The sequence below is a fragment of the Anser anser genome (assembly GCF_964211835.1).
Source record: "Anser anser genome assembly, chromosome: 1".
NCBI classification, from domain to species: Eukaryota; Metazoa; Chordata; class Aves; order Anseriformes; family Anatidae; genus Anser; species Anser anser.
The window spans coordinates 64995046-65007399 of NC_139720.1; the positions used below are offsets into that span (position 1 = coordinate 64995046).

The 12354-nt window shown below is 43.4% G+C and overlaps 1 protein-coding gene across 5 annotated transcripts in view; it reads left to right on the forward strand.

The window, feature by feature from the left end:
* The window catches only part of IQSEC3 (IQ motif and Sec7 domain ArfGEF 3), a 103155-nt gene that overhangs the window by 33393 nt on the left and 57408 nt on the right, over nucleotides 1-12354 (forward strand). For all 5 annotated transcript variants that reach the window (XM_083827944.1, XM_083827947.1, XM_083827946.1 and 2 more), the window contains exon 2: nucleotides 10705-10785. In XM_083827944.1, coding sequence (XP_083684070.1) covers nucleotides 10705-10785 — 81 coding nt within the window. The remainder of the gene's footprint in view (nucleotides 1-10704; nucleotides 10786-12354) is intronic.

Here is a 12354-nt window from a genome sequence, read left to right on the forward strand (position 1 = left end):
GTGTCAACCAGCTGCTGTTTCCACAAACAGTCTTGAGCACTACCTGTTTTCCATAAGTCAAAACCCTGATGGAAGTTCATGTGTCTGTGTGGAAGGGAAATGGGGAAATTAGATTTCCCCTGAAGCAATGGTTATTATTCCTGTCTGTCATCTGAGGCACTAGAATCAGCTGTGCAACTGGTTCTGCCCTGTCCTCTGCTCTTCCCCTTTCCACACCAGAAGCATCCCAGCTTTGAAGCAGTATCTGTAGAACAGAAAAATTTAGTCTTGCATGTGCCACCAAGCAGCCTATGTCAGATTCTGCATTCCTAATTCTCCTTGTGCTTCTCAGCCAGGAAACCACACCACCTTCAACTGTAGGTGCCATTGAAGCAACATGGACAAGACCCAGGTAACTGCAGGTATAATAGCCACTGGGTTTCCAAAGCCAGGACCCCAAAACAAGGGCCTGAAGCAGTCTTCTGTAAGCCAAGCCAAGCCAAGCCAGGCCAAGCTAGGCCTTGCCTTACCTCTTTCTCACTGAATTCAACTGCACTAGTCTTGTTATACTGTTTTGTGTCAAGCCTCAACATACAGTAGGGTCTGAGCAGCTCAGTAGGCAGCAGGATTTACCCCACAGAACAGCCTTAATAATCTTTGGTGAGTATGCAGAATAAAACCACTATGGAAATATAGTACATCAGCCCCATGTGGTAGTAACAATCTCCTAGTCACTGTGCTGCTGGTGCAATTCACCGTCGTCCTAGTCTGGTATCCAGCACTGAAATCAGAGTAGCCTGTAAGGGCACAGGACTGCAGTCCTACAAGAAGCAAATCTGTCCATGCATTTCCAGGCTGGTGCAAGTCTGCAGAATGCAGTGTTGCTAAGATGCATGAAGAGCTCGGTGGTGAGCCATTTCTGTGTATGCAATTTGCATGTTTATGGGATTCTGAATTATTGAACGGGAGTCTTTCATATAGATTTGTGTCATTCTCCAGTGCTGAGGGGCAGCTTGGTTTCAGCCTCTAGAAAATTCCAGGGCTTTTTTCTTGTAGTAAGGGGTTAAAATAAGCCACATGAGAGAGCAGCCAGTAAAAGTCTAAGCCTGATTACAAACAGATCTAATACTGTCATAACAAAAATCCTTTTACTGAGTCCAATTCTGACACTTATTCAAAAAGTAAAAATAATTTATTCCTACTGAGGAAGAGACGTAATATCCATTTATATCTTGCAGTCGCAGTAATTATGAAAAGGGTTGCCAATTCCCTAACACAAACCTCAGCTTTTTTGCAGTGTTCCTACATATTAGCCCAGAATAGGAGAGGAGAAAAAGGTGTTTAGTCTGCTAGTAGAGCATTCAGGCGGAGTGCTAGTTCTGGATCTCTTTAGGAGGACCACATACTCATTGGTGCTAGGCTGACAAACTGTAATTACTATATGAAGAACTGGAGGCGATTTGGAGAATGCTCATCAGTGTAATTAAAAGTGAGCTTTTGCCAGCTACTTCCATTTTATATAGTTATAAGTCTATTATTTGAACAAAGACGAAATGGCCTTTGTATAGTACAAAATAGAAGAGGTATGAAAAAATGTTTAAAACCTACAAAAGGATGCTACCAGCATGCATTTGCAGGCATGTAATTATTCCATTCCATGTATAACCTTTAAAAGAAATAATGGTATTAAAGACAGTTGAAACTCAGGAATACTGTCTTGGAAAAGATCAGATGCTATCTTGAATGTGGTGTTGTATGCATACACCATATTTCCATTAAGAAATTAATCCATACAACTTCTGTTTATGGTAATTATTTCATTGAAACGATTTCTGGAACTTACATAACCTCCCCCTCACACACACTTCAGATTTATATAGCAGCTTCCTATTTGCAATATTGGAAGTATAGTTTTGGCTACAACGTATTAAACCTCTCTTCACTCCCAGGAAGTGTTACATGTGTCACTAGAGGATCCTCTCCATGTGGTTAGCTGCACACATACATTTAGAATATTGGATTGCTCTTTTATACAGTAGCTGTTCTTCCCGAATACCACTATTCACCCTGTTAGCCAGAGCAAATGGTATCGTGGTTTTTCTATCACAGTAAGTCATCAACTATTTCCACTCCTGTTGGGAGATCTAAACAAGACTGGTAGTGCACATTTGGCACAGTCCAATATACAGCATTTCCTCCCACCAAAGCTGCTTTGCATTCTTCCTCAGTGCTTGCAGAGCACCATTCTAATTAGCAGACAACCATGCTCTATGTGACTGGTGTTCCTTTTGAGGAGAAAAATCTAATTTAAATGGAGTGAATGGACTCCCCATTGACATGTGTTTCAAAGATAGTTCAGGAGAAGCAGCTCCCCAAGCCCTCTGGCAGCTGGTGACAAACTCACTTCTACCCAGGAAGCTTCTTCCTGGGTACTGCTTAGCAAGTACGATCATTTCCCTCATCCTAGTTCCTACTATGCCTTAGGAAAGAAATTAATGGCAAGAAGGAAGCTTCTGAGTGAATCACTTCTGCTGAGCAAATATGAGAGCATGAGAATCATCCCCATAAACCTAAGAGTATTTCCTTGGTTAATAATTCTGCAAGAGACACCAACATAGTTACATCAGAGATAAAAGTATCCCTGTCCAGAGAGCTTCCAGTAGTGCCAGCATCCTAGCTTCTCCCAGGCCATTCAGATGTCCCAAACCAGACTGTTTTGTTCACCTCAAGTAGACTACTTTTTCCAAATCTCCTCAAGTTGCTGCCTTTTATTAAAAGCACAGCGTGTGTATGCAATCCATTATGTTTACTGCTTTAAGGAACAGACTTTCTTTGTGCAGTAGATACCTGATCTCAAGCTTCTTCCTCTGGACACTTCCTGTCACCCAGATTGACTCTGGTTATAGTGAAGTTAGTCCATAGATAAATGAGAGCAAGCGTATCATTCTTACCTCACCTTAAGTAGATTATTTCATACGACTGTAGCAGAAGCACCAAAAGCCACCAAACTGCACAAAGAGTAATGCACCACTTACCAAGAGAAATAATGGAAGTGGGTCCAAAAGCTGGCCCCAGGCTTTGCTTCTGGGTGTAACAATGAGGCTATTTCGCAAACTGGACCCAGAAGCCAGACTGGACTCTCCCTCTTCATCTGATTCCCGGGGTCTGCATGAATACCAGCTGTTCCTTACATTCCTTTTGCTGCTCTTGCCCGTTTCTAGCACATAAGGGAAATCCTGGCAGTCAGCCCAGCCACTCCTTGTGGGCTTAACAAATGGATTAGATTTTCTTCAACTGTTTCAGGGTAACAAAATGGACTTGTCAGCAGCAATTTTCCCTGAATAAAGTGAGTCTGCAGGTGACATCTTTCCAATCTTCCTCACTCTTGCTAGTGATGTCTGGAGCCCAGATCCTTGGGGAAGGAAATTTCTGTCAAGTAGGCTGTCACCGATAAGAGAAAAGAGGAGAGTGTCTCGGTCTACAGCAGAGGAGCAGACCCCACTGAGCTAGAACACGAGAGGCCACAGCTCGTATTTGCCATCTCCTGGGCACATTACTGACTCTGACCCCAGCTGGCCTTGTGGATGCCAGCTCACACTCACCTTTCGTGCTCAGACCCCTTTAGTACATATCAACACACATTGTCTGCCAGTCATGTTCTTTGCACTAAAATTGGTGCAAAAGACCCAATTTTTTCCCCAAATCCTTACCCTTATCTACCAGCCATGCCCTCAATTTTCCCAAGAACTTCTTCAAGGTAAGAATGACTATATACAGGAGGAATGCCTGCCACAGATATGGATGAAAGTAACCATAGAAAGCTTCTGTTCAGGAAGATATGGCATTAATATCTCCATCCCTAGAAGCAGATGGTGATAAGTGAACGGCATATTTGACATATCTGTTATAGTCACCCACCCAACCAAAAAAAGATCAGATCACACCAGCATTGGCTCAGATCTTCTTCCTTCAACACAGGAAATTCCGTTTCCTCAGCACGGTGCCTTGTGCTTATCCTTACAAGCTGTGCTGTTCTGAGGAACCCGCAATAGCTCAAAAACGTATTTGCGTCAGCGTGTCATATTGAATTTTCACTTTTCAAATGTAGCATATGTGTATGATATTCTAAATTACTGAGGTGAATTTGTCTTAAAATATTTTATGGGGTCTCTAAAATCAACATATTCTGGTGAGAAAGAGGAACTACTCTGTCAGTGGGACTCCCTTCTTCATCCTGTCCTCTAGCACTAGAAAGACAGATTTATAGCAATGCTAGAAGAATATGATCAGGGAGTCAATGCCAGGTGTGTAGAACAGGTATGAAGTGGTTCCGCAGAGACTAGAATGCTATATGTAAACCCTTTACAAATATAGCACTGACCTTCCAGATAACTAGGGAACTAAAGATAGTCACTGCTATTTGAGGAGATGTTTCTGATGAAGGTGTGGAAGCAGTGATGACTTGCAGAGCAAAGTAAATCTACAGCCATAAAAACAATAGAGTGGAGTCCATCAGGCTTAGAAGGAGTTAAAGAGCTTGAAGTCCAGAAATGACCTTGAATTTATTTTTTAACTATGTATGGTTCCTCTGTGACATAAACTTTGCCTATAGTGAACTTTCTCCAAAGTACCAATCTAATGACCTACAAATGAGACCAGAAAGTAAGATAGCTAAAAAGTTTTAGTGGAGGGTATTTTGGAGAGAAAAGTGTAGGATGGGGAAGAATCAGCTAGTTGCTGAAAGGTACTCTTCTTTTGGAAACACAGCCTCTTTCAGATCTCACCTATGCAGTTACAGGTTTAATGAAGTCAGAAATAGATCTAACACAGGAGGGAGGTGACAGAAGGAGTAAGACCTACAGCTAATCTTAGCTAGGTTGTATCACAGCTCTGTTGGTAGGGATAGCAATGAGCTATACATTTTGGGGGAGTCAGAAATAAGATTGTGCAACTGACCTTTCATAAACTTACCACTGCTAAATAGATCCTGTTTATTGTTCTCCAGCCCTTGTCTTAGGAAAGATAACAGCCAGTAAAACCTCATCTGAGATGAATTCAGTTCTCCTTTGACTCCTTCTGCCTTAATCTTCCCCTTCTAAGCCATGCTTTTCTGTGACTCCATCTGTTCTCATGCCAGCTATATGAAAAAATACAAGATAAAGACAAGTAGCAAAAGACTCTAGGAAAGTTGAGATATCCAGCACTACAAAAACTTACTTTTGCCAGTCTTTAGCTTTTCTTCAAAAAGTGAAGTTTTAAAGAGAAACCAGAGGGGCTATGTGAGTTGGACTGCATATTTACTGACGTAACATTGCTTGAGGGAGCACCATTTGCCTTTCATCATTGTCAGATTTCTAGACTGATATATATTTGTGCCAAGGTCAAGGCTACTGAATATGCAGGCCTGTAGGGCCCAAGTACTAAGCCACAGAAGTTAGGCACCTACTGGCAGCTGGGGGACCCAGTGATCTTCACTGTCTTTGCACTAGGGGACATGCCAGCTATGCAACATAACAGGCGAGTACATCAGTCACGATCAACACGGGGTGATGCAGCATGTTCGAGAGAAGCATGCTCTGTGTACTCACAGTGAGAGCAGTTTTCACTCTGTCTTGTTCTGGCATTCCTTGTAGTCTAAAATCATTCGTGCAGGAATGAACGATTGTCTGTGGGAATGGACCATACTGGATATTTGTTTAATTGAAGCTGACCGATGGAGAAGAGGGAGCACCACGGATTTCTATATGCTGGCTGGGTTGGGGGTTTGCTTTTTTGCATTGTGGGAGAAGATGAAAGAGGGGTTAGAGTTTTTTACCTTAATACAGCTCTCAGCAGATGGGTCTCTATTTTGGGACAGCTGAAATCAGCGACAAACTAGTGAGCGCTGATGCTTTGGATGGTCAACAAGACTGAATGAACGTGAAGCCTCAGGTGCTTGTTTTAAGAGAAGATACAGTATTATGGCAATTTTAGGAAAATTTGCACACCTTTGGACCTGTGGTGTGCAATCTAGTTAGCAACAGAGACTTTCAGTTTTTGGAGCTGAACACTTGTACTGTCTGTAACAGCAGTTTTTAAGAGAAAAGAGGCTTGGCTCTTTGGGATCCACAGCTGTAAAGGCCAAGGTAACATGAGTCAGAGGATCTCTTTGCAGCACAATCCAGCTTTCTAAGAAGCCAAAATGGTAGAGCTAACTCCTGCGCCAACGAGTCAGCTCATGCTAGCCAGAAGGTTTGGCACAGGCCTCTCTGAAGTTTGTCACAGAGCAGAAATTGTTGCAGCCAAACTGTTCATCCACAGATATCCCCAGTGAAGTTGGAGGCAGCTGGCTGGAGGATACCTCTTGTCAGGAGCAATGTTAGAGACAGCTAAATAAAAGTCAGTCAGTTGTTTTCTCTCAGAGGAGAGGAAGCTGATGTTTCAATTGACAACACAGGTTACTACTGGGTCAAGTACAGCTATCTCTGCATTTAAGATAGGTCTGGACTGTCAAATCCTTGCCTCTGGAGCATGCGTCCCAGCTAGACAGAGCAAGGCACTGACAGGCTCAGACTGTTCCCAGTCCTCCTCTTGCATCTTTGCTTGCCTTTGTCCTGTGCTGCTCCTCCGCACACGACTCACATACTGCTGGCAGCATTTACCTCAGTAGGCACTTCAGCATGCCTCCCCCTCTCCATTTGCCTTTTTCTCTTTTGTACCATCCGACTCGTCTTCACTCTCCCAGAACACCTTCCCTTCTTGCTGGCTTTGTTCTTCCAGCTTTTCTTTGGGGTGCAGCCCAAGTGATGACCATTTGCTTGGTTTTAAAGCAATACATTGCAAACACAACAGTTAACTGTATCCTGACAGACAGGAGAAATCATCTCTCTTCCTGATCACCTGCCTGCTCTGCCTAACACATCATTGTTTTTTTAGCAACAGTCTCTGCAATGGTTTGCAAGCCTGAGAAATGCAAGGTAGAGGACACAGAGGAAAAGACAGAAAGTCAAAAAGCAAGCTCTAGGCCTACCCTTTTAACTGAGGAACAATTACCAACTATGAAATATTTAAAAAGAAAGAAACTACAGATCAGCACCCCAAAGTAATGAGTCTGAATCAACAGCCACCGGACTGAAGACACATTGCCTTCCTCCCTGTTTTCCAAAGGCAAAATAAACCTTATGCTTTCTGGTGTTTAACTCCTCAGAGACTGCACACTCAAATTTTATGTAGCATTGCTGACTTCTGAAGTCAGATTTGTTTAAAAACTAAATAAAAAGAAAGCAGAAAAAGAAAAAAAAAACATCAAAAGACTTACACCGACTTCAGAGAGGTACTAAATATCTCAAGACTTATTTTAAAGCTGCAAAGGTTGACAGCACCACAGGGGAATGAAATCCTGGTAGCCACCAGCCATTACAATCCTGCCAGGCCCTCTTCACAGCATCAAAAATAACATCTTACCTGAAGACTTCACAGAGTTAAAAAGAGAGCTGCTTCCTAGAGCACTTACTTTGGGCTCAGAAGTGATAGCAGGGCCCTGAGACACTTGCCTTTTTCACCCAGATAAGAGCTCCTTTGTCCAGATGGCAATTAATACGGCCTCTTCAGGGTGAGAACAGGTCCATTTCTTTTATAGCCTGTCAGCTCTTCCTTTCCCAGCTCCTTCCTGGGTTATGCATGCCATGCTGTAAAGGCAAGGGGCTCACTTTTCACACAGATTTGCAAGGCATCAGATATGTGCAGGATCAAGAGGTGGAAAGAAAGAGGAAGATGAACAGGGATAGACTTCAAGATGGAACCCATTTTCTGTGACGTGTGCCTGAGTAGGTCAAAAGAGGAAGAGATACAAGTTGTAAAAGAAGAATGTGAGTAGACCCAAAGTTGCAACTGCACCTGGGTATTTGGGAAACTCATATGTAGTAAGAGTAGTAAGATATCGTTCCTTGCCCACAGGGAAGAGAAAGTTCAGCACTCTTGGAACATCCCTTTACACTGTGTATCTGTTGGGCAGTGCCTGCTCCTCATCACCTCCTTGGGCACTTCTCCTTGGGTGTCATGGCCCTGGACTCATGGATCCCAAATGGCCTGGAGGCAGATATCTGCCTATGGGCATAATCAATACCTGGTAGTGGTATGTAAGCTGTGAGACTACTCCAGAGATATTGGGATCTCAGAGATTCAAGAGACTCTGGTTTGGTCAGAAAATAGCCAAGGTTAGTGTAAAACCAAAGTCAACAGCTGACTGTGCAGCTGCAAAGCTCAGAGCATCCTGATTCTCTGAAGAGCACTTGTGAGATGGTTTTTCTTAAAATGTCCACAGAACACTGAGCCTAAAGTCCTGTAACTTAACGCCACTCTTCCTGGCCCCGTTTCCCCAGTACTTTTCTCTTTGCGTCTATCCTGATAATTAGCTAACAAGGCATTGCATCTCTATACAATCTTATGTTTCTCAGGTTTTTGTCTGTACTTTTTCATTCCTCTTTTTCCCTATGTTTTCCCTCCCTGTTGTTTGCTTTCTTTATGTGTAATTAGCAAGCTAAGTGGTGCATCTGATGTTAGGCAGACGACAGTGCAGACTGCATAGGGAGTTGGGCAGAACAAAGAGCCAGGTGAATGGAAAGACTGGAAACCTGATGGCCCCTGTCCAAAGGACTACTTGTACGGTATGGCTGTGCTAGAGCTTTGGGATATGGGGACATGGACCTTCCAGCAGCTTGCTGGGAAGTCCAGGTAAAACTGTGATTTGAAGGATCTTTGTCAAACCTAAGATGTCACCAGATAATTTTAGTCTGATGATTCAGCGTTTTCTGCAAAAACAAAATTTTATCAGAAAATTCCTTTTTCCTAAACACTTCTAGCTGGAAGCAGAGCAACAAGATGTAGGAGCTTGAGTATTTGTGTAAGTCTGCTTGAGTGTAGGCTCAAAAGTGACCTTACCACCTGCTTCAGTAAAAAGACAACACAGGTAGTTTATGTACACACTAGACAGACAGGTACTTGCCACATGATAAGTTTGAATATAAAAAAATGTAGTGAGAATCAGCAATAACCAGGCTGGCAGGAGAGAAGGTATATGAGCTGGGTAGTTACAGAAATGGAAGATCAGGAGATGAATGTGGTATGTCACACAAACATGTCCCTTCTTTTCTAGCAGGCTGCATGTCACAGGCAGGTACCTAGGGCATGGACAGAGATCAGAGAGGTAAAGCTAACACTTTCTTCTTCACCTTGCTGAGTTCCTCCTACTAATCCTGTTGCTTCTAGGGAAAGATGCCTTTTGACAATGCATTGGGAGTCAAGGAAGCAGAAGAACTGAGCAGTTTGTTATATTGAACTAGCTGAGAGGCTGAAATGTGGTGGTTGTGAGGAGGATCATCGTTGTCTGTAATTTAGCTGTCTTTGTGGCCAATCTCTGTCATATTTTGAGAAAGACAAAGGCAATAAAATTCACATTTCAGAGTGACAGAAAGTGTGGCATGACCATTGGAAGAATAAGGGACCCCATGACAAGCCAGGAGACTTAGCTTTACTGCTTATGTCTGGGCTAGAAGCTACAAAAATATTTTTAAAATGAGATGACCCCATCTGAGCCCTGGGTCTCCGCAGTAGCACTGAGAACAGAGCTCTAAGTGCTGTTCCACAGACTTGGAGACAGGGTGATTTGTGCCATCTGAGGGTTCAGCCTGCTTTGTGTCACCTGCTTTTCTTATTCTCTTCTTCTTTTCAATACCATTCATCTAGTACTTTTTTGCCTGCCACTGTGTCTCTTTTTAGTGACTCCTTTTCATTGATGAAGGTCAGGGTGTTCAAAGTTGGCTGTTGATTTGTGCTGCCTCTGACACCTCAAGGGTCCACAAGGAACTATTCTGAAAGGATCTAATTTTCAGAAGTGCTGAACAGGTCTTCCTGTCTTCCTGGGTTCCAGTGCTATGGTAGTTGCCCAACAACCCTTAAGATGAGGCTCCTTAGAAATATTTCCAGGCAAGAGACCCAAGAGTATGTCACTCAAGATTAGTGAACAGTTTTGGAAAGCTCAGTCTAGCATTTCTGTCTTTGGATGAGTTCTTTTGCCTTTCTCATCTAATAAACACATTTTTAGCCTTTTGTTTTCCTATTTTCCTCAGGTTCGTTACTTATGTTTTTGTTTTTCTTTGCTGTGATCTCTTCCTACTTTCTGTTCTTCTCACGATCGCAGCCCACCCTCTTGTGCTTGTCATGTCAGTTTTTCTCTACTGTTATTGGCAATCTCCAGTATTGATGTGCTAGGGCCATTTTTGTGCTTAAGAGAGGCTTCAGGAGAAATGTCTTCAGAGTTAATTCAGCCATTGCCATGAAAAAAAAATCAACTTCTTTGCATTTAAATTTTACAGGAACCGTATCTAAGGAAACACGTCTAAGGAGATGTTTGTGTCCCAAACTAAATAAACATTAGAGACTGGCAAACCTATTTTTCATGAAATGTATGGGATCATGATACAGATAATGACAGAAAAAAAACCTTCCCATTCGTGTGCTTTTGACTGTTCTCTACAGTTTCACCTCAGCAGAGGGGAGAGTAAAGGAGAGGTATAAAATTGCTAGCCCCCTTATCTCCCACTCCCTAACATCTCAGAGTGTAAAACATTCATGTAATAATCAGGTTTCTCTTTCAACATCATTGGGTGTCACCATCCCCTTGGAACAGACCTGAGTTTTCTGCTGAGTGAGCTGAACACTAACCTGTTTGTTTTTTTTTTCTTGCAGGAATGAAACTGTTTTACACCAGTTCTGTTGCCCAGCAGCTGATGCAGAGCAGAAGCCCTCATCTCCAGACTCCTCTCCAAGGTGGGAAGCTGCTGCTAGTGAGGTCTTTTCTTGTTCATCCTCTCCTGCTTTCTCATCACCCATCACTGATCTTCCTGCCCCAGAAAAAACTCACATATTATACACCCTGACCCAATTCCACCCTCCCTTATGCCCCACATCCCCAGCACTGCTGTCCCTTTCTTTTTGCTTACAGAGATTGCTCCTTCAGTGTAATTGCTCACAACCCATCTCTGGCCTCCACTTACACACCCCTGTGTGCCTCCAAACACAAAGTTTCAGCCTCTCTTCCAACATTTGCTTTCATCAACCCACATTCCCCCTTGTATCTTTTTTTACCTTCCTGCATCACTTTGGCAGTGATATACACGTGCCTCACTCTTCTCCTTCAAATTAGTTACCCCACATTGTAAGGTGCCTGGGCACACAGTAGTATAGACCTTTAACCTCCAGCAAAAGTCACCAAGAAAGTCAGAGTTCTGCCTAACACTGGCACACATGGTATCTATTTCGTCTCTCCCATGCACACCTGGGGTGAGAGTTGACCTCTCAGAAATGCCCTGCTGGGATCTCACTTGTTCACAACAACTACTAGGGCTGAGGCAGCCTGAAACAGAGGGGTGCGGTTTTACATAACACACAGCTGAAATGATTTGAGCTTGCCAGCGATGGTCAGTTATAGGCTGGTGCTATTAACCATTACCAACTTGTATTCAGTGCAGGTAGGGTTGGGCACACCAGCACTTATCACAGCTGTCCTTCATCAGTGGAGGACATCAGTGCCAAAACCTAAGGGTCCAAGGAGTACATCAAAATTACTCGAGATGCACATACTGGATATAGTTTCCATGCTTGCCTTGTTCCTCCATTCTTGCCATCTCCTTCTCCACTCACAGCCTCTTACACCATTTCACAGACCTGCTCCTTTTTGTCATGCCTCATCAGCCTTCTGTCAACAGTAAACAGATTTCTCTTTAAAGATTTCCCTCATCACACTGCAAGACTTTTACATCTGGCATTTGGCATCAGTATAAGAAGCCCAAGTTACAGGGGAGGGCTCTGGGCAGAATGGGGCAGCTGAATTGCAGTAGTGAGGCTACATCATTTTTGAAATGATATTTCTCTTGCTCGTTCTGCTCACTGGAGCAGGCTGTGATTTCTGATTTCCTTCAAAGGAAAAGTGTAAGTGCTAGACAACTGTGAAGAGAATAGGCATACGTGCACATGGGTATGGTCAAAAGTAGGCTTCAGCCACACTTGAAGACAGGGTAAAGGAGCAGGACCCCTCATTCCCATTTGTGTACGAGGATGGAAGGGTTAGCACCCTGTGCTGAGAGCTGTCAAGGATTGGTAAAGTTTGTGTGACAGCCCTGTGGGATGTCTGCAGCTGCATCTCAGTGTCACATGGGGAGGTACTGGCAAGGAAAAGGAAACAACAGAGGTTGCTGTGGTAGGGACAGCCACCTCTCCCTTGCATTTCTCAAAAGAGAGGGTTTTGATCACATGCTCTGTTTTGTCTAAACCAAGGCTCGATTTTGCCATAGCTAGCTGCCATCATACCCTGATCCTTGACCCTGCCCCATTCTTGTT